At 41.3% G+C, this 22,737-nt stretch overlaps 1 protein-coding gene across 17 annotated transcripts in view; it reads right to left on the bottom strand.

Moving 5' to 3' along the window:
• Positions 1-22,737, bottom strand: part of LOC140728939 (teneurin-3) — a 2,305,574-nt gene that overhangs the window by 68,891 nt on the left and 2,213,946 nt on the right. For all 17 annotated transcript variants that reach the window (XM_073048051.1, XM_073048055.1, XM_073048053.1 and 14 more), the window contains 4 exons: positions 16,982-17,101; positions 14,578-14,839; positions 12,704-12,971; positions 7,405-7,548 (listed from right to left, as the gene is read on the bottom strand). In XM_073048051.1, coding sequence (XP_072904152.1) covers positions 7,405-7,548; positions 12,704-12,971; positions 14,578-14,839; positions 16,982-17,101 — 794 coding nt within the window. The remainder of the gene's footprint in view (positions 1-7,404; positions 7,549-12,703; positions 12,972-14,577; positions 14,840-16,981; positions 17,102-22,737) is intronic.

Raw genomic sequence — 22,737 nt, 5'->3', positions numbered from 1 at the left:
GCAGCAAATGAAAGACAATGTTGGAAAGTGTCTGGCCATGCACATTGGTGGAAGAAATAAAGGTGGAGAGAGAATTGAAAATGCAGAGATGCAAAAGGACTCGAGTCCTTGTGCAGGGTACCCTAAAGGTTAACCTCCAGGTTGAGCTGGTGGTGAAGATGGTGAATGCAATTTTGGCATTCATTTCTAGAGGTATGGAATATAAGAGCAGGGATGTGATGTTGAGGCTCTATAAAGGCACTGGTGAGACCACACTTGGAGTATTGTGTGTATTTGGGGTTCCTTATTTTAGAAAGGATATACTGACATTGGAGAGGGTTCAGAGAAGATACATGAGAATGATTCCAGGAATGAAAGGGTTACCGTATAAGGAATGTCTGGCAGCTCTTGGGCTGTATTCCCTGGATTTCAGGAGAATGCGGGGGGTGGGGGATCTCATAGAAACATTCTGAATATTAAAAGGCCTTTTTATTATTAAGTGCAATCGTGAACAATAGCCAGATCAGAAATGCTGTTCAAGTCAACTAGTTCCCAAAGAGAACTCCGAAAGGCCAATGAGATGGTTCACTGCTGCTCAGTGATAGAACACAAAAAATCATTTGTACAATTAAGAAACATTAAAAATAGAAATACTGGAGTCATGATGATCATGATGAAGTCTGCTGGAGAGAGACATTTATACACATGCTGTCCTCCATAATTCAGAGAGATTGAAGGATAAGGTTACAGGGTGACAAAACGTGACAGGAATACTTGGAACTAAAAACTAATCCCTACCGGGAGAAAACAGCACCTGATCTTTCCGCACTGTTCTCCAGCAGTTTAAGGACTAAGTCCAGCCGGAACATAACTCACAAGTGCTCTTGAAAGTCAGGCCTGAACAGATTAGATATGGCAAAGTTATTTCCCCTGGTAGGGGAGTCTAGGACAAGAGGGCACAACTTGAGGATTTAAGGATGTCCTTTTAGAACTGAGATGTGGAGAGATTACTTTAGTCAGAAGGTGGTAAATCTGTGGAATTTGTTGCCACGAGTGGCTGTGGAGGCCAAGTCATTGGGTGCGTTTAAGGCAGAGATAGATAGGTTCTTGATTAGTCAGGGCATCAAAGGATATGCGGAGAAGGCAAGGGAGTTGGGATGACTGGAAGAATTGGATCAGCCATGATTGAATGGCGGAACAGGCTTGATGGGCTGAACGGCCTACTTCTGCTCCTAAATCTTATGGTCTTATGATATTGAGTGATTTGTTTAAAAAAGGTTCGAGCATACTGTAGATTTCAAGTTCCATTGCGCAATGGAACAAAACTAATAAGTATTCCTTATTTTGCTTAAAATGCAGGAGAAATCCATTAGAAGATAGAACAGTGCAGCACAGTACAGGCCCTTCAGCCCATAATGCTCTGCTGACCTTTTAACCTACTCTAAGGTCAATCAAGCCCTTCATTCCCATATAGAGCTTCATTTTTCTTTCTCCAAGTGCCCATTTAAGAGTTTTTTTTTAATGTCCCGAATATATTGGCCTTTACCACAACTCCTGGCAGTGTGTTCTGTGCACCTACCACTCTCTGTGTAGCTCATACAATGTTGCCCCCAATACTCCCCTCTAATCACCTTAAAATCATGACCCTTCATATTAGCCATTTAACTCCACCATGGACAGTTCGAATCCTGGCTGCAAAAGGAGGAGGGCTGGGCTTGAGGCTAGCAACCCCATCCGGTACAAACCCAGAGCTACAGAAATGCCAAGAGAAGCTCCGGAGATCTCATCCTTGGGAAAGAAAGGATCTTTGAAGATGGGCGACACCTAGTGATAACTTGAAAGACTGGCCTGGTACAGAGGACTCAGGCAAGCTGCTGTTGGCAGCCTATGCCCAAGCATAGAGGTGATGGGAAGAAGAGGAAGAGGAAGAAGAAGAAGAATTAGCCGTTTCCGCTCTCAGAAAAGTCTCTGGCTGTCCGCTCTATATATGCCTCTTATCATCTTGTACATCTCCTTCAAGTCACTTCTCATCCTCTTCCATTCCAAAAAGAAAAGCCCCCATTCAACTCTAAATCTAGGCAGCATCCTGGTAAAAATCCTCGGTACTGTCTCTAAAGCTTCCACATCTTTCTTATAATGAAATGAATACAATACTCCAAGTGTGATCTAACCAGGGTTTAATAGAGCTGCAACATTACCTTGTGGCTCTTGGACTCGTATATTTTGTATTGAATAATCATATTTCAATTGGTTCAATGCCAGGATATTGAGTAATTTGTTTTAAAGAAATGTTCTGGCATACTTTACAGGGTGGAAAGAAACTGATAAATATTCATTATTCTGCTTAATTCAGGCCAAATGCATGAACTTATCTCATTGAACAACTGTAAAATGAGGGGTCTGCCAAAAGGCTTATTTGATAGCACTCATGCAACTGATGGTGGTAAACTCAAGATGTGATCCAAAGACTTGAGCACTGAACTCTCAGGCTGGCTGTTCAGGTCAAGTCCTTTCAATGAAGTGGTAAACCAAGCTTCCTGGTAGGCATAAGAAGTTCCTTAGCAGACACAAAATTCTGGAGGAACTCATGTCAGGCAGCATCTATGGAGGAGAATGAACAGTCGATGTCTAAGGCTGAGGCCCTGAGGGGGGAGAGGAAGGAGTAAAAGCTGGAAGGTGATAGATCAAGGTAGGTGAGGGGGAAGGTGGGTGGGTGGTGGGATGAGGTAAGAAGCTAAGAGATGATAGGTAGAAAAGATAAATAGCTGGAGGAGAAGGAATCTTATCGGAGAGGAGATGGACCATGCGAGAAAGGGAAAGAGGAGGGGCACCGGGGGAGGTGACATGAAGGTGAGGAGAAGACAAGAGGTATGAGGGGAGCCAGAGTGGGGAAGCGAAGAAGAGGGGAGGGGTTAGCTCCACTCCACAATCCCATCTCACCGGGCTCATATTTATCCCTTAATTATTATGATAGATAATTTGTTTACTCTCATGTTGTTGTTGAAGGTAGCTTGTTCAATATATATTGTTTGCGATGATACACACATGGCAACATTTACTGCTCTTCAAAAAAGTACTTCATTCCAATAATGAGAGATCAGGATTACGAGGGCAGGAAAGAATGCAAGCTTTTTTTCAAAAAGAAGCTATTAGTGTGCATTTGCAGAATTCAACTCTGCTGATTCTTAAACTTTTAAATGCTCATTGTAAACTGAGATGGGGGTAAGGTTGACTCGCTGAGATAACTGAAAGGCTTGCTGGATTATTTCGGAGGAGAGTTCAAAACCAGCCAAATGGGTTTGGGTCTGACGTCACAGAGTGGGCAAGGAGAGCCGCCCCGAAGGCTCTGAAAATGTTGTTTCACAAGAACCATGTTGCTTTGTGTTTTCTATTACCGGCCAGCCTTTCAATTTGCAGAGTTGCAATTCCCCATTTTCTGCTGTGGGAATTGATTGCATATCGTGGGATTTTCAGTCCAGTCTTAGCTCTGCAATGATTTAACCAGAATGTTTTTATAATAATTATTAAAAACTTGGATTATATCCCTCTTCCATCTTTTCCGAAGAGTGCTCCAAAAGCATAATAAGGCAGATATGAAGTATTCCCAGAATTTTGTGTTTTCTTGCCCCCAACCCCAATCCCCATGGTTGTTTCCCACTGAGAGGGGTGAGGCACAGTGAAAAATTCATATAAAACTAATCTTTTTCCATTCCACAGCAAAATTACATTCTCAAAATTGGTCTGCAACTTGCTCATCTTTCTGACATGGGATTGGCCTTCCTTGAATTCCGTTCCAGCAAAAAAAATGTCATTCTGAGAGTTTTCATCAGATCAGGATGGAGATCCATTCTCACCGTGACCTTCTTACGACAATTACAGGTAGGCAATAACTGTTACCAACAGTTACTAATTATTTGACCAATATTAGGAGCCCTCCTAGAGTACTGGGCGACTTTCCTCCCTTCACTCCCGATGGCAAAGGCAAAATTTCCCTCATCCCTTAGCCAATTATTCAACAGAACTGCAACATTCCCACATTTGCTTACAGAAAGTTTGAAACAAATTCAGCATGAAGACTACATTGATGTGATCATTTACTGTGTCTAATTATTAGTTGTTACCAACTGGGTCACTATGATGTTGGTTAAGTACCGAGTGTATACAGACTACAGCAAATGGGTCCAAATTAATTCTGATAGATGTAACATATATTGTTGTTACTGAGATTTGATTAAGTTAAAATATGTTTGTTAAATTTAGTAACTAATTAAATTCATTACCTAATCAAATGCAGCCATTTAGTAAATTATTAAATGGTGTCACATTGTATTATTTGTAAAGTGCATACAGTAGTTTATGGGGATATGCAGTTTGTAAATAAACTCTGCAGTTATTACAATGAAACTGGAATTTGCCCTTTCCAAAATTTCCAATGAAATACAATTGAAGTTTGTAGAAATTTTTGCTTTTCCTTCTGGATGCTGGCTTCTTGATGACATTCTAATTACCACCCTCTGCTGATATTTTTTTTCTCAAATCAGTTCACAGTGATGTGAGAAAAAAATATCTGAGAGCACATGTTAAAGATCTTGAATTCTGATGAGGACATCTCCAATCTACTGCCACAGCTCTGGTGAATGCTTAGTGGAATCCACTGGAAGGAACACTAATTTGCTAATATAAGGGGGCATAACTTTAAGGTGATTGGAGGAAAGTATAGGAAGGATGTCAAAGGTAAATATTTCTACACAGGGAGTGGTGGGTGCATGGAACACTCTGCTAGGGTTGGTAGTAGTGGCAGATGCATTAGGGGCATTTAAGTAACTCTTAGATAGGTATATGGATGACAGAAAAATGGAGGGCTATGCAGGAGGCACAGGTTAGATTGATCTTAGAATGGATTAAAAGGTAGGCATAACATTGTGGGCCAAAGTGCCTGACTTGTACTGTTATCTGTTCAATAAATGAACTGAGACCAAGGCTATGAGCCTGCTCTGGCTGCTGCACAGAGACCAAGGCTACGGGCCTACTCCAGCTGCTGAACTGAGACCAAGGCTATAGGCCTACTCCAGCTGCTGAACTGAGACCAAGGCTATGGGCCTGCTCTGGCTGCTGAACTGAGACCAAGGCTATGGGCCTGCTCTGGCTGCTGAACTGAGACCAAGGCTATGGGCTCCTCTCCATGGGCTCAATTTGGTTCAGAATGCTTTTGCTTGCTTTTATTGTCTGCATGATCTGTCTTTTTTTTCTCTTTCTCTGTGCATTGGGTGTTGGGTTTATTTCAGGCTTCTTGCTTTGTGGCTGCTTGTAAGCAGATGAACCTTAAAGCTATATAATTTATACAATCTTTGATAATAACAGTACTTTGAACTATTAGGAACAGAAATAGGAGTAGGCCATTCAGTCCTATGTGCCTTCAATAAGTTCATGATTGATCATTTTCCTCAGTACCACTTCCCCACATTCAGCCCGTATCCTTTGATTCCTTTCAATTTCCAAAAACCTGTCTCTCTGCTTTCAATATCCTCAGTCACTGAGTTTCCACTGGCTTTTAGGTGGAGAATTCTGAAGACTCGCTATCAGTGGCTAAAGAAATTTCTTTTCACGTTTGGCTTGAGTGGCTGATCTTTTACTGTGAGACCATTCCTGGTTCACAAAATTAGCTTTATTTGTCACACATACATCAAAATATCGAAACATTCAGTGAAACTTATGTGTCTCCATACAAATGTCTCCACGCTACCAGCACGAACAAAGCTTACCCACAATTCACTCACCCTAACTCTAAAGCAAACATGCCACTTGTTTTCCTAGCTGCTTGCTTAAATTGCATCTAGGCTTTCACTGTGTATGTGTACAAGGATGCCAAGGTCCCTCAGAGCACAAAGCCTTCCAGTATATTTGGCAAAGATTATGACTTCACAGCTTTGAATATATTGATTTTTCCCATTCACTTGGAATCACAGTTTCTATGGCATGAAAACAGGCGTTGGCCTAACTCATCGATGTCAATTGGCTGCGTTGCCTTGAGAGCTAAATCCATCTGCTTGTGTTTGGTCCACAGCCCTCCAAACCTCTCTTATCCATGTACTAATCTGGATGACTTTTAAATATTACTTGCGTACCTGCCTCGAACACTATTTCAGGTAAATAATTTCAAATATGAACCAGCCTTTGTGTGAAAATTTGCCCCAGGTGTCCCTTTCAAGCTTCTGGCCTCTGGTGTTAAACCTCCAGCTTTTGTGCTTGGCCTGTTTTAAGGAGATGCGGAGATCCTGAAGTCTCTCTGCACCTCCTTGAAGCTAACATTGCTACCAGGCTTAGTAAAATGAATGCCACCGATGCTTACTGAAACCATTTCTCTGTGAGTTGCAGTTATCATAAAAATTTGGAGCGAATGCATTCTCCATAAATAAATCAGCCATATTCTTGTAATGTTTATGTGCAATATAGCAAGTAAGGATGCGGTGACTATCCAACCATGGTCATGCATCAATTCAATTTAGCATACACTTAATTACTCTGGGAATTTTATAAACATAATGAGCAATTTAATTCTTCACTGAATTACGTGCACCGGCATATCAGTATCACATGTGCTCCTGTAAAAAAATTCTTATATATTTCAAATGGAGAAAAATTCTGCACACTGGCATAATACTTTTCTGAGGGTCCACTCTGATGAATGGAATTGTAACACCGAGGCCTCCTGATGAAGGGTCTCGGGCTAGAACTTCGACTGTTTACTCTTTTCCATAGATGCCACCTGACCTGCTGAGTTCCTCCAGCATGTTGTGTGTCTTGCCAGTACTGGAAAAACTCATCAGGTCTGTGGGAAGAGAAACAGAGCTTAACGTTTCAGATTGAAGACCCTTTGTTCGAAAAGGGAAGAAGATAAAAGGAACACACCAGCAGAACCTCTTGTGTTTTCGAGAAGACAAAAGAAGCTTGTTACGGGAGGGTGGGGAAAGGGGGTGATGACTCTGATAGGGTAAAACTGGCATGACCAATGGAGCAAAGTCTGTACAAGTTTAACTTATCAATGAATTAACCTGGGAGCAGTTAGAGAGTGAACACCCTGGCAAAAGGACGTAGGATTTGCAAAATGCAGAGCAGGAAGACAGGCCTGGCAGGTTAGCCTAACAACATCTTTCCTTCCAAGAGGGGAAAAGAAATGAAAAAGAGGGGATAAAGAAACAACAAACAAGCTGATCCAGACAGACAAATGATACAGAAAGTAATCAGGTTACCTGAAGTTGTAAAATTTAATGTTTAGTACAATTATTTTTCTTCCATTTCTTTTTTCAGATCAAGGTGCACAGAATCCTGCCTCGTTGCTCATGGTGCAATCGCTAACTGCTCCCTTTTTGTTTGAAGTTGCAGCCAGATAAACATCACGTGCTTTTCATTGCTTAAAAGACTTACCATTTTGGACATCTAGAACATGGTGTATGTTGAGTGACCAGCCTCCCATGTTTGAAGAGTCTAATTCGTAGCCTTGTAGAACAGCAGTTCTCTTTTCCCAGAGGATGAGGTCAAGGCAGGACTCGTACTCGTAGCCGACAGAAACTGTGTAGAAAGATTATATCATTACTGGGTGGCAAGAATGAATGTTTTCAATCAAAATGCATCAGGGTTAAAAAGAATGTGATCACAAGAAACTGCAGAGAGTTGTGGACACAGCACAGCACATCACAGAAACCAGCCTTTCCTCTGTCCATAATTCTTGCTGCCACAGTGACCAAATACTGATACTGATCATAATCAAATGTCCCACCCACCCTGGACATTCTCTCTTGTCCCCTCTTTCCCATCAGGCAGAAGATACAAAAGTCTGAAAACACGTATTGCTGGGCTCAGGGACATCATCCCACTGTTATCAGACTTTCGAACAGACTTCTTGTACGATGAAATGGAATATTGACCTCACAATCAAACTCGTTCTGATTTTGCACTTTATCGTTTACCTGCGCTGCACTTTGTGGCTTTTACACTTCATCCTTCATTGTTATTGTTTACTGTACCTCAGTGCACCGTGTAGTGATTTGATCTGCATGAACAGTATTCAAGACAAGCTTTTCACTGGGTCTTGGTACGTGTGACAACATTAAATCAATACCACAGTCAAACAGGTCCCTTGGCCTAACTCATCCATGCCAACCATGACCTTGTGACACACATCCATCTAAACAAAGGATTCCCCATGCACTCCTCAGTTAATGGCAGGGGTCAATGGCATAAAAAAAGGTTGGGAACCCCTGATCTAAACCTTTCAGATCTATTTACTTATCCAAATGCCTTTTAAGTGTTCATAGTTCTTCCATACAAAACTTGTGTGAGCCCAATTAGATAGGTAAAAGTGAGTTGGATTCAGCACTCTGTATCTATCACTTCTTGGCCAGAAGCAGGAGCACTTGGCTGGTGTCAAGGAGTAACTAAATTCTACAGCACAGAAACAAGACTTACAGCACTCATTGCACCTATCCACACCAATTTCATTTACCTGAATTAGGTCCATAGTCTTCCAAACCTTGATAGTTCAAAAACATGGAAACCCAAAAAGAAACAAGCTAATATTACTGAAAGAGGAATCAAGTTACCTTAACTTGAAGAATTTAATATTGGGTCCATTGGGTTGCAACATGCCCAGAACGAAGATGAGGTGCTGTTTCCCAAGCCTGTGCTGGGCTTCACCGTGACAGGAGTCCACAGACCAATAGGTCAGGGTGGGAGTAGGAGGCAGACAACATGCAGATCAAAGGCAGGTGTTCCACTAAGCAATCACCAAATCTGCAGCTGGTTCCTCCAATGCCGAGGAGGACAGCGCTTTATAATCAACAGAGGTGGATATTAACTGGGCACTTCCTGGAAACCAGAGGTCCATGAGCCAGTAATCATTGGAGGATCAGAGATGGAGAGGGTCAGTAACCTTAAATTCCTGGATGTCACTATCTCAGAGTACCTTTCCTGGAGCAATCATATAAATACAGTTGCAAAGAAAGCACAACAGCGTCACTACTTTCACAGGAGTCTGCTGAGATTTGGCATGTCATCGAAAACCTTGGCAAGCTTCTATAGATGTGCGGTGGAAAGAGTACCGACTGGCTGCATCACGGCCTGGTATGGGAGCACCAATGCCTTTGAGTGGAAAAACCCTAAAAAAGGTAGTTGATTCAGCCCAGTGCATCACGGCCTGGTATGGGAGCACCAATGCCTTTGAGTGGAAAAACCCTACAAAAGGTAGTTGATTCAGCCCAGTGCATCACGGCCTGGTATGGGAGCACCAATGCCTTTGAGTGGAAAAACCCTACAAAAGGTAGTTGATTCAGCCCAGTGCATCACGGCCTGGTATGGGAGCACCAATGCCTTTGAGTGGAAAAACCCTACAAAAGGTAGTTGATTCAGCCCAGTGCATCACAGGTAAAACCCTCCCAACCATTGAGCACATTTACATGAACCATTGCTGTAGGAAAGCAGCATCCATCATCAAAATCGTCACCACCCAGGCCATGCTCTTTTCTCGCTGCTGCCATCAAGGTACGAGTGCCTCAGGACTCACACCACCATGTTCAAGAACAGTTACTACCCCTCAACCATCAGGCTCTTGAACAAAAGGGGATAACTTCACTCATTTAAGAATGCTTTTATCTTGTTATTTCATGCTCATTATTTATTGCTATTTATTTATATCTGTTTTTCCACAATTTGTTGCCCATTGATCCTGTTTACAGTTACTGTTCTATAGATTTGCTAAGTATGCCTGCAGAAAAAGAATCTCAGGGCTGTATATGGTGACATGTATGTACCCTGACAATAAATTTGACTTTGGCTTTGAGATGGAATACATTAGCACTCCAACTAGAGGCAGAAACTTTGAACATATGTAATTGCACACCTTGTAGGTAGACAACCATAAAACATAGCACCAGAGTTAGGCCATTCGGCTCGTCAAGTCTGCTTCATCATGGCTGACTTATTATCCCTCTCAATCCCATTCTCCTGCCTTTTCCCTATAACTTTTGACTCTTACTTTATCAAGGAATTATCAACCTCCGCTTTAAATGACCTGGCCTCCACAGCCAGCTGTACAATTAATTCCACATATTTAAAATCCTCCAGCTAAAGCAATTACTCCTCATCTCTGTTCCATAAGGGAATTCCTTCCATTCTGACGCCAAGACCCTGCCACTACAGAAAATACTTACTTTTATTGCAGGCATGAGAATTTACAGACAAAAGGTTAGACCAGAGAAGATGGAGTGGTCCTTGGAACAAACAAGGTTTATGGGGAGATTTGTCGAAGATCTATTATATCGTGACTCTTATCAGATGGGGTAAATAGGCATTTCCCGTTTGAGAATGATTCAAAGACCAGAGGACACAGATTTAATTTTTGAAGAAAAAGTGCAGTTGGGATGAGGAAATTCACTTTTCCACAGTGGTTATGATCTGAAACACACTGTCTATTAAGGAAATAGAGGCAATCAGCATTTTCAGAGGGGATTTGAACAGGCAGTTGAGAAAAAAAAATAATTTGTAGGACTGCTGGAAGCACGGGGGCTATACATATAGTTCTGCAACGAGCCATTGGATGGGTCAATTGGTTCCCTTGCCTTCCATAAAGTAAAAGAGGGAGAGGGAGAGGGAGGGGGAGAGAGAGGGGGAGAGAGAGGGGGAGAGAGAGGGGGAGAGAGAGGGGGAGAGAGAGGGGGAGAGGGAGAGAGAGAGAGAGAGAGAGAGAGAGAGAGAGAGAGAGAGAGAGAGAGAGAGAGAGAGCGGGAGAGGGAGAGGGAGAGGGAGAGGGAGAGGGAGAGGGAGAGGGAGAGGGAGAGGGAGAGGGAGAGGGAGAGAGAGAGAGAGAGAGAGAGAGAGAGAGAGAGAGTGTGTGTGTGTCTCTCTCTCTCTCTCTCTCTTTTCATATTGAAATGCTGCACCTAATGTTTGCCTTCAGAAACTCTTTACAATTTTGGACTTGCAGTTAAAGAACACTTAATTTAAAAAGACTGTTTAAAAACAAGTCTCCTCAGAGATCTTGCAGAGACTTATTTCTTGTAGTTCATGCCATTAATTAACATGAATGATAAAATCAACCCTTTTACTAAGCATCAGGTATTGCTGCAGGGATCTTGGGACCCTGATAATAGTATCTAGCCTGGTTCCTGCGAATCTGCTGAGCAGAACCAATCTCTTCAAACCAAGAGAGGGCAAGCATGTGTTTCAGACTGCGCGGGCTTAAATGCTTTCAGCCAAGGTGGAAGCAGGTGCATAATAAGTGGAACCAGTACTGGTGGGAAGAGTAAGTGGGCCATGTGTCCAGCACAACTGGCTGTGGAGGTTATAAAGGAGAAATTCACTGAGTTTGAATCAGGCAAAGAGGAGCGTTATGCAGTGAGTTGATTGAAGGGTTCAAGATAATAACGGGTTCTGGGGGTAGGTAGACAATTTTCAATGTTTGGATGTCAGGGATTGAGACCAAGTTTCAAAAGTGTTGGTTTAAAAACAATTTAAATAGTTAAAAATACTTTAAAAAGGCCAAGTCATTAGGGAACGAAGTTAGGGAGCTCTTCTATGTTGAGAGGTTTGTAGAAATTATGAAATCCCCAGCTCAAATAAAAACTTATTAATAATTACTTTTAAACTCTGCTGAAAAAATATTAATGGGTATGGGGAAAATACTGTCCACAATCCACAATCCCATTAAGGATAACACTTACACCTGTGTGAATTCCTGCAGCATCTGGCAACCCTGTGAACGTTGTCTTGGGGCTGACGTCAGAACAGCATTCAATAAAGTGAACCCTCAAAAGGCAGCAAGCTCTGATGGTGTATTTGCCAGGTTCCTTCACTAGTCAACAGAAGCTTCAAAACCTAGCTTCAAAATTTCAAAACCTAGGCCTTCGGACCTTCCTCTGCAACTGCACTCTTGACTTCCTCGTTGGGAGATCACTGTCAATGTGTCTCCTTCTTCCTTACAATCAACGCAAGCGCACCTTAAAGATCCTGCTTAGCCCACTGTTCTACTTTCTCTATCCCCATGACTGTCTGGCTAGGCACAGCACAAATGCCATCTAGAAAATTGCAGATGACACCACCGTTGGAAGCAGAAACTCAATTGACAATGAGGATGCCTACAGGAGCAAGATGGATTTGCTGGTTGAGTGGTGTCGCAGCAACAACCTCACACTCAATGTCATCAAGACTAAAACATTGCTTGTCAACCTCAACACAGACCAGTCCTTATTGAAGTGTCTGTCAGAAGTATCAATTTCCTGAGAGTCAACATCTCCGAGGGTCTTTCTTATGCTCAACACATTGATGCAATCGTGAATAAGGCACACCGTAGTTCTACTTTATTCAGAATTTCAGATTTGGTGTGTCACCAAGGACTCCTGTAAATTTCTACAGCTGTACGGTAGAGAGGATTCTGAAAGACAACTGTTCACTTCCCTACATAGATGCTGCTTGACCTGCTGAGCTCCTCTAGCATTTTGTGTGTGTTGCTCTCAAATTCTGATGGGTTCTTAACATTCATTAACTTATACAGAAAGTAACTGATCATGAAAATCATTGAGGGCAGTATCAAGCTTGTCTGTATTAACACACCCTCGAATAATTTGCCAGGAATCACTGGTCTTGATACCACACTGTCCAATCCCATGGGATTGTATCTTTGGAAATGGGAGAGGTGAATCTGAGATATACCTGGGTGAAACTTTAAACTTACCGACTGCCTCGGATAAACCATAGACCTTTTGATTGTAGGCGTCAGTTTTGTCCCATATGAAGGTGTAAGACAGATTTGGTGATGCTGGGAACCACTTCTGGAAGAGTCGACCCACCACGGCCACCATCAAGTGCACCTTCATCAAGTTGAAAGGCACCGTGCTTTGGGTCATTGTAATTTTCAGGACTGGCTTATAGCCCGCCGCTCGGGAACTTAGGTAAGTGAGCTTCAGGTCCGTGCCTGGAATCTCCGTCTCTTCGTGAAGCACCTGCCATTACACCAGAGGCAGAGTCAGAGAAAGAGAGAAAATTGTCGAGAGAAAGAGAGACTTCATTTACAGCTGCAGCAGAGGCCATGACAATACCAACAACCTTCGGGGAGATATTAAGAAAAAAAAATCACTTATTTCATTTCAACTGTGATTTCTCCTGGGCAACCATTAACAACACTTCATTAGGCAGGGCAGATGGGGCCATGAATATGGAATGGGAAATTTGATTGAAGGTTGAACCTAGTGCCTCGAAGTTTAGAGCAGCGCAGACCCCAGGTGTGCAAATGTAAGCCTAGTAATCAAAATATGTTCTAATGCCAAGGTAATGTGATGATTCTACATGTTAGATGATGAATGTGATGCATCGTGGAGCAGAGGGATTTGGCCAGAGCCCACTGCTGTTCCACTGTTGGTGATGGTAAATGGCGAGAACTTGGACTAATTACTGAGAGAAAGAAGTAATGCTGGGAAAGGAGATCAGAAAACTTCGCGTTCTTACTAATGAGGAACCATTATGTGTTGCTACCAGCGGTTTTGTATTTGAGATAACAAGGAATTTGGGGCACCACCTTTACCCAGAGAGTGATTGTAATCTGGGAGGTGTGACCACATGGATGGTGTTCAAGCAAACAGCACAGGTGCATCAAGGGAGAAATGATATACATACATGATTCTGAAGGGAATGAAAAATGATGCTGATAGTGCAAGATGGTGTGAGGTACAAATACCAGCACAGACTGCTAGGGTCAAATGGACCAGGAACTGGAGTGTAGGATTCAACCTTAAGTTCTCTTTTGGCCAGCGTCAATATAACGGGCTGACTGGCCTCAATTTGAACTGTAAATTGCATACTATCAGGCCAGTATAAAATCAACTGCGAACTTCCTCATTTTCTATTTCTCGGACCCTCTCTAGTTGCTTGCATGCTAGTGATGGGGAGCGTGCCAGACAGGATTATGCTACACCCAGGTTGGCCTTCTCTCACCCTTCCCTTCATTTACTTGCAAACCTACAAACACAGGTTGTGTGTACTCAGTGGCTGCCATGGTTTAATGAATCATAGAGAGGGACAGCATAGAAGGAGGTCACTTAGGCTTTCATACCCATGCTAGTTTAAAGCAAACTTTCTGTTAAATTCCACATTCCAGCTCTTAGTTTCTAGCTGTCTGTTTTCTGGCTCTTCAAGGACTCATCTAGGTGTTTTTAAGTTCAATGCAAATTGAATCATCTTCATACGACTGACCCTTCAATAGTGTGAAGTGCCAGACCGTAGCTGTTAAGTGTGCAAAGGTGTTGAGAAGAGCAAATGAAGAAGAATGGAGAAAATAGACCATAAAATGTGCTGAGTTAGGCCATTCAGCCCATCAAGTCTGCTCTGCCATATGATCATGACTGATTTATTATCCCTCTCAAACCTAATTCTTCTGCCTTCTCTTTGTAGTCTTTGATGCCCATATTAATTAATTAAGAATCGATCAACCTCAAGTTCTTGAGAAACGGGTATAATGCAATGAAAATGGTTGATTCGACACAGCGACCAATGCTCTGAATACACTGACATTGCTTTCATTACCAAGCAAAGAGGATGCAAGACTCTGCCTACCTGTGTCTCAGGAATAATGGGACTCTGCGATGGAGATGTGCGGAAGAAGGTAGAGAGAGGGGAAGCCAAGATATCAGGATTTGGCCTCACGAATCCACTCAGATCACAGCTGGGAATCTCGTTCTCCTCCTTCTTCATGATCATGGTGTCCATCACGTAGAAGACATTCCAAGGAATCCACACGGTATGATGCCGGGTGATGAATGGGACACGTTCAAAGCACAGGGTGAGGGATGCTCCACCATTTGCCATCAAATCAAACCTGATTAGAAGAATTAGAGCAGAAAGATCACTATCACTTGAAGCATTAAAATTACAGAACTATGTTTTACCTTCAATATCATTTTTCCTTTAAAGAACTGAAAACAGATAATGATGGGAATACTCAACAGGTCAGCGTTCTTGGAAAACCAAGGTTAACCCTACATAGCTACATGGTTTGCATAGGCTACAGTAGATGTAGAGTGGATGTCTCCTATTGTGGGGGAGCATAGGACCAGAGGACACAACCTCAGAATAGACTGACATCCATTTAAAGAAGAGGTGAGGAGGAATTTCTTTCACCACAGGGTAATGAATCCGTGAAATTCATCGCCACAGGCGGCTCTGGAGAACAGGCCATTGGGTATATTTAAAGTGAAGGTTGATAGGTTCTTTGTTAGTCAAGGTGTCAAAAGTTATGGGAAGATGAGGGAGGAGAATGATGTCGAGAGGGATAATAAATCAGCCATAATGGGATGGCAGAATAGGAACAATGGGTTGAATGGCCTAATTTTGCTTCTATGTCTAATGGTCTAATACATCAGGTCAACTACCAGTCATCAGGAATGCAAAAAGCTGGAGAGCTAACAAGTTTTAAGGAAGTTTGAGCAGAGAGAAGGACTCAAAAGAAAATTCTGTGTGAAGGCTGATCAGGAAGAATGAATATGATGAGATTTATAAACAGGATGATAGAAAGAGGGAAAAGGAGGTGGTACCAGGAAAATAAGATTGGTGTTGGTTAATTATTGCCACAAGTACCAAGATACAGTGAAAACCTTATTGCTTGTGTGCCATTCTGTTTGATCATTACATACATATACTCAGTGACCACTTTATTAGGTAAACCTGCTTGTGAATGTAATTATCTAATCAGCCAATCATGTGGCAGTAACTCAATACATAAAAGCATGCAGACATGGTCAAGTGATTCAGTTGGTGTTCAGACCAAACATCAGAATAGGGAAGAAATGTGATCTAATTGACTTTAACTATGGAATAATTGTTGCCCATTGGGGTGGTTTGAGTATCTGCTGATCTCCTGGGATCTTCATGCACAACAGTCTCTAAAGTTTACAGAGAATGGTGAGAGAAACAAAACCATCCAATAAGCACCAGTTTTATGGGTGAAGATGTCTTGTTAATGAAAGAGGTCAAAGGAGAATGGTGAGACTGGTTCAAGCTGACAGGAGGGCAACAGCACTCAAATAACCAAGCATACATCAGTGGTGTGCTGAAGACCTTTTCTGAATGCACAGTACATCAAATCTTGAAGTAGATGGCCTACAGAAGCAGAAAACCATGAACACACAACTCAGTGGCAACTTAATTAGGTACAGGAGGTTCTTTTTGTTTGCATGTCATCCAGCTTATGATCGGAAATCATGTTGCAAACATTCAGCAGGCCAGTCAGCACCTGTGAAGACAGAAACACCTCAGATGTGTGATCTGTCATCACTCGACACAATTCAGTTCCTGCTGTATTTTGCTTTTGAAAAGAAACAATGCGCTCAAGTTTGCTTTTATCCAATTTTTGACCATTTTTGATAAGAAAATTCTTGCTTTCAAACTTCTTGGTTCAGTAACATTAAGCACACCACATTATAAATTCAGCACCTTGTATTGTCACTGAAATTCCAGATGATTACCTTCAATTGAGTGAATTTCAGCAGCACAGCAGTGTACTATTATTTCTGTATGACTCGTTCAGTGCTTACCGTAGGGATCCATTTTTTACACTTCACCCTGTCATCCAAACCAAGGAAAATGGCCAGTGTTTAATTCATGCTGCCTTGAGCACGACAACCAGGGGCAGGGGAACTTCAGTTGCATTTCTCCAACACCCTTCAGTGGTTCAATTTCCTCAGCTGCTGTCAGGCAGAACTGCGGTGCTAGTCCTCAAAAAAAACTTAGAGGTGCGGACTTGGGGCCCTGCCTGTATTCCCACCTGAGACAATTGTCCAAGCCATCGTACTAATCACATTCGGTGGAGATGAACAACAGAAAACAGGGCTTCGGATTTGGGTTATGGAAATAAAGATGTACACATAAATACACTGTTTTTTTAGGTTAAGATCTTGTTCTGTGGCCTCACAAGGTTTCAATGATGCACAAGAGCATTTTATTCAGACTGGTGGAGACTCACATTCCATCTTGGCGTGTGATCGTGTAACCATATTGCGGATAATGCAGGAATGACACATTCACTCCGATGAGGGGTGTTCCATCTGCTGTGAGGACCTGCCCTCTGATAACGGAGCTCAGGCTGTGGAGCAAAGTTCAAAGTAAATTCATTATCAAAGCACATAATGTATATGTCATCATATACAAACCTAAGATTCAAATGAAGACAGTTCAAATACATTTAAAAATTAATTTAAAAAATATAGATAAAATACAGAGAACATGAGTTCTAGAATCTTTGAGAGTGAGTCCATGGTCTGTGGAATCGGTTCAGAGTTGAAGTGAGTGAAGTTATCCACACTGGTCCAGCAGCCTGCTGGTTGAAGGGTAATTCCTTTTCCTAAACCCGGTGGTGTGACACCTAAGGCTGCAGGACCTTCTTCTCAATAGAAATGAAAGAAAACAGCTAAAAATAGGAATCAAATGTCTTTGGAAAGAATGTTTTGTGAGCATGTATACTGTGTCAATAAAAACACTGCTGCCAATCCCATTAGAGAAAATGTGATCAAATAATGTGGGCAAGGACGATCCTAACTAATTCATCTTCATGAAGCATTAATTTTATTTCAGATATTCTGATTTAATGGAGGGATTCCCCTGACAACTTATCAAGATCAATATGATCCTTGCTTTACAATTGGAATGCAGGCAGCCCCTTTTTTTCCTGTGCTCTTTGATTGCACTTCTGATACTGCACCTTAATACGTATTGTAAACAAGTAATAGGTCCATTATCAAAACCTGCTGGACCTTCCTATGGATTGGAGGATGGGCGGAAGGAAAGACAGGATCCAGGAAGTAGTCATTCACAAGCTTTTGTTAACTCTACTGGTTAGACTGAACCAGGTTGCATGGAGATCCCAAATTCTGTTGATGTCTGTCAACATAATTTTGTATTTCCCAAAGGCAGCTTCATGCTTTTGTTCCCATTTTATTTATAGATCAGTAAGTACGTTATGCACCATTATTAGGGTCTTTATTAAAATCATTTATTAGCCTGTTTTATAGTTTCTGACAAGATTTTTAAAGGGTTATCCATTTAGTCTGAACTAAGGGAAGCAGCCAGATTATGAGTGGATGGTAAAGGATCCTTTAGCAACAAAAACAACAATACCCTCTCAAAGCGCTTGAACAAGATGCACATCAGCATATTCAGGGGCAACTCCTTCAATTGTAACTCTTAATAGTACTCAGTGGTAATTGATAAATGCTCTTTATACGGCTTCTTTCTGGTGTTCATGGGCCACAATCTGATGCACTACGGATACATCTTGCCTTCAAGTCTCTGTCAAGCTACAGAATGCAATCTGAATGGCTTGCGCCTGTATTTTGATCCTCTCCATTCCTTGGCCAGGAAAAGCCTGATCTCCACATGTCTGCTTCCCCTCTGTGCACAACATTTCTAAAAGTCAGTATGAGTTCAAAAATTTACTTCCTCCCAAGAAGGCCTGAATGCAAACAAGCTCGTGTCATGTTGATTTCATTCACCAGCTACAACCTCACATTTTCAATTTACCCATCCTCTTGTAGCCAGTATGTGGCCAGGAGAAGTACAGATCTCTCCTCGTTCCCTCTTGATTCCAGCTGAGAATGCCACTGAGAGATGTCTGAATGAATCCTTACATAGTGACAGCAGGCAACAGAGAGAGGAATCATGATTGAGGGAAAAGTATGTCCATTTTTGTCTACAAACTGCACTGAATCTTGTGCACATGGACTAGAAATGGCACGGACTTTTTGTTCAAAATACCCATGATATTGCAAAACCGACTCTTTCTCTCACACGCCCAGTCAGCACAGTAGAACTCAAGCCAGATTCAAGTGAGGCACTTATTAGAAAGTCTGCCTAAAAAGCTGTAGCTTTCTGATTTTGTAATGGGAACCAAGTTACATGAAGCTAGTTCTATGCAACTTTATCCCAAATTGACAATGTTTCATATATTTTAAAGTTCAAGGATCAATTTAATCGCCATATATATCTACATGTATTTGGAATTTGCTGTGGAGTGTTGGTGCGACATGCAACAATAAAAGAACAACATTCAACATTTATAAAGAATGAAGAATTATACAAGACAGAAAGTTTACAGATAAGAAATAAAATGTGCATAAACACCAGCATGTATTTACCATGTAAACACATTAGTAAAAGTTGTTTAAAAGTTTTATAATGCAGTGCAGGGGCAATAGATAGAGGGGGACAGAGAAAATCTAATTAGAATGGTTGATCTGATTAACTGACTGGGGAAAGAAACTTTTTAAGATCTTTTGGGATCAATAAAGTATCTATCTATCTATAGCGCCTTCCGGAAGGGTGCTTTTGGAAAAAGCAGCTTGCTGGGAGGGCAGTGCCCACAATGGTCATTATTATGTCATTTTTTATACAGCAGATCTTTTTGAAAAGTCACATATCTGCTGACTTGCTTCCTTGTTCTTCCTGATTCTCTTTATTGTTCCTAACATGTGGAAAACACGTGGGTATCACGTTATCCTTTGATTCTGAGGCAGACCACATAACTCTTCTTTCCTTTGTAGCTATTGATAGACCTGATTTGAGCCTTCTGTTTTTATTTTGGATAACTGATTCTTACACGTTTTTTTAAGGTGACTGCTTGTTTGCACTTATTAACTGAGAAACAGCTTGGGGAAGATAGCTGTGATGCACGAGATATCCAGCGACAAACTCTATCTTGCTGTTGTGCATAATATGATCGAAATCAAAACAGATTAGTACAGCAGGCAGCCAGGTTAACAATCAGTATCCCACTCAGGTATTTATTAATATTATGTACAATCTTTAGCCTAGCTACAGTCTGCATATAGTTCTGGGGTGTTAAACCCTTACAGTTCCCAGATAAAACAGCTTCAGCTTAATGATACCTGAGTGCAAACAGATGGGATGCCAACAAACAGCCTTAGCAAATCTGCAATCTGCAGTCTAACATGTTTTTCCCCCGTAAAATGTTTGCAGAGATTTCGTCTGCATAATCAATTATTTAAAGACTTTTCAATATGACCACACTGAAATTCCTCTCTCTGCACCTATCCAGAAAATTAAACATTATTGTCATCAAAGCGGATGTGCATTCAACCAGGTAATCCAGCCGTGGACAGCTTGTGAGTAAACAATGTAATATTAAATCAAGAGGATGCACAATTACGACGGCACTCTAGATGTAAATTAGTCATTCTCTTGGAAAAAGGACGGAAAAATTTTGTCCTCTGTTTAAGGTACTAAATGTAAGATATGCCCGCTGAAATCCCCTTCTGAAATGATAGGATTAAATTTAACAAATGGAGTTTAGTCTACTTGTGAAATCAGGTCAGCTTGTTAATTCTACAAATCCAGAGAGCCCTATCAAACAAAACTGGCTTTTTGACCCATTGTGCCCATGTCAGCCTGTCTAGGAATCCCAATGACCACAACTTTCTACATCTGGGCAATTCAAGTTCCCATTCAAATACTTTTTAAATGTTGTGGCCTCTTTATTTATTGAGATACAATGCAGAATAGGCTCTTTGAGCCACGCAGACCAGCAACCCTTGACTTAACCCTAGCCTAATCACGGCACAGTTTACAATGACCAATTAACCTATGTCTTTGGACTGTGGGAGGAAACTAGAGCATATGGAGGTCACGGGGAGAACACAGAGACTCCTTACAGACAGTGGTGGGAATTGAACCTGTGTCGCCGACACTGTAAAACCTTATGCTAACCGCTATGCTACCAAGCCGATGTTAATTTTTTATTGTAACTTCTAATGACTTTTTATGTCTTGCACTGTCCTGCTACCACAAAACAACAAATTTCATGAAATATGTCCATGATAATAAATCTGATTCTGTTTCGGATTGTGACTGTACCGTCTCCGCCATTTTATCAGGCAGCGCATTCCTGCAACCACCAGCTGGTTAAAAAAAATTCTTTCTCATTTCTGCCCTACCCATTTTACCCCTTCATTTAAACTCATGTCCCTGTTATGCAAAAAAGTTCCTCACTATGCACCGTATCCAGTCACCTCATAATTTATTACATCTTAATTACTTCCCACTCATCCTCCTCTGCTCCAAGGAAAACAAACTCAGCAGATCCAGTCTCTTCTCATATCTTAAACCTTCCATCCCAGGTAACATGAATCTCCTCTTCACCTACTCCAGTGAAATCACATCCTTTCTATAGTGTGCTGACCAGAACTGCACACAATATTCACACTTTGCCTAACCAAAGTTGCACCATGATGTCCATGATTTTATATGCTATGAAAGTCACCATCCCATATGCCTTCTTCACCATCGTGTCTTGGATCCCCTGACACTTCAACTTCTCAACCAAAATATTTAAAGCTGTGTTAGTGACCATATTTTTTAGATCATGAAAGCCACTTTAAGCAGACATGAGCCATCAGAATCAATTTAATATCACTGGCATATGTCATGAAATTTGCTGTCTTCGCTGTATTGTATTTACAATGCAACACCTAATAGAAAAAAAGTGAATTATTGTAAGCATGTAGACGTTAAATAGTTAAATTCAGTAAGTAGGGCAAAAATAAAAATTTAAGAAGTAGTGAGGTAGTGTTAATTGGTTCAATGTCCATTTACAAATCAGATTGAAGAGGGGAAGAAGCTGTTTCTGAATCAGCTTCTGTACCTCCTTCCTGATGGTAGCAATGAGAACAAAGCATGACCTTGGTGATGGAGGTCCTTAATGATGGATGCCGCCTTTTGAGACTTTGCTCCTTGAAGATGTCCTGGATACTAGTGACTAGTGGCCATGATGGAGCTGACTAAGTTTACAACTTTTCACAGCCTTCTTTGATCCTGTGCAGTAGACCCCCCACCCCCACCCCCACTACCTCCCTACCAGATGGTGATGCAGCCAGTTAGAATGCTCTCCACGGTACATCTGTAGAAAACTGCGAGTGGCTGTGGTGGCATACCAACTCTCCTCAAACTCCTCATGAAATACAGATATTGACGACATGGTACTCTTATTTTGTACTGTTCCTCTCTACAAGAACTTTCAAACAAGTTAGGACTAAAGCAGATTTAACTGGCTTTGAAATGAATGTGCAAAAAGAAGAGAGTGAATATATCGGCATGCTTTGATCAGTTTTGAATTTTTAAAACTTCCTACACTTGGTTTTAGAACTTAACTACATAATAGAATATGCATTGCAAAAAGTGATCATTGGTTGTGAAGCATTTTTAGATATCACTTAAAGAGTTTTTTTTACAATGAAAAAAAGATTTTTCTTTCTTTGTCTGCCTTCATACATCGGTAAATTCAAGGTGCCCGTCGTTAAAAATGTGGATTTTTCCCCTCTAATTTTGGGCTAAATTTAGTTCATTTAAATGAATCCTTGCTCCACAATTCCGTACACCTCAACTTTGAACATCATCTAGATTCTTGCTCTTTAATAGATTCTACAGAACAGTGAGGCCATATGACCTATCCTGCCTATGCTGTCTATTTTGTTAGAGACAGTCAGAAACTTAATTTTTCTTCACGGCTCTGCAATCATTTTTCTTTACAAATTCGTATCCAACTCCCTGTTGAATATCATTATTAATTAGCTTCCACTACATGTTTTCCTAACTATAAAAATACCACGTAAATATATATTTCTTTTCATCTTATCTCTGGCTCTTTTTGTCTTAAATCTGTGTCCGCCAATTATTCTCTCTCAGCTAGCAGAAACCATTTTTTCTCATGGT

This window comes from Hemitrygon akajei, chromosome 6, assembly GCF_048418815.1.
Source record: "Hemitrygon akajei chromosome 6, sHemAka1.3, whole genome shotgun sequence".
Taxonomy (NCBI): Eukaryota; Metazoa; Chordata; class Chondrichthyes; order Myliobatiformes; family Dasyatidae; genus Hemitrygon; species Hemitrygon akajei.
The sequence above is the reverse complement of the archived record's forward strand: the minus strand, read 5'-3'. Positions and strand labels throughout refer to the sequence as shown.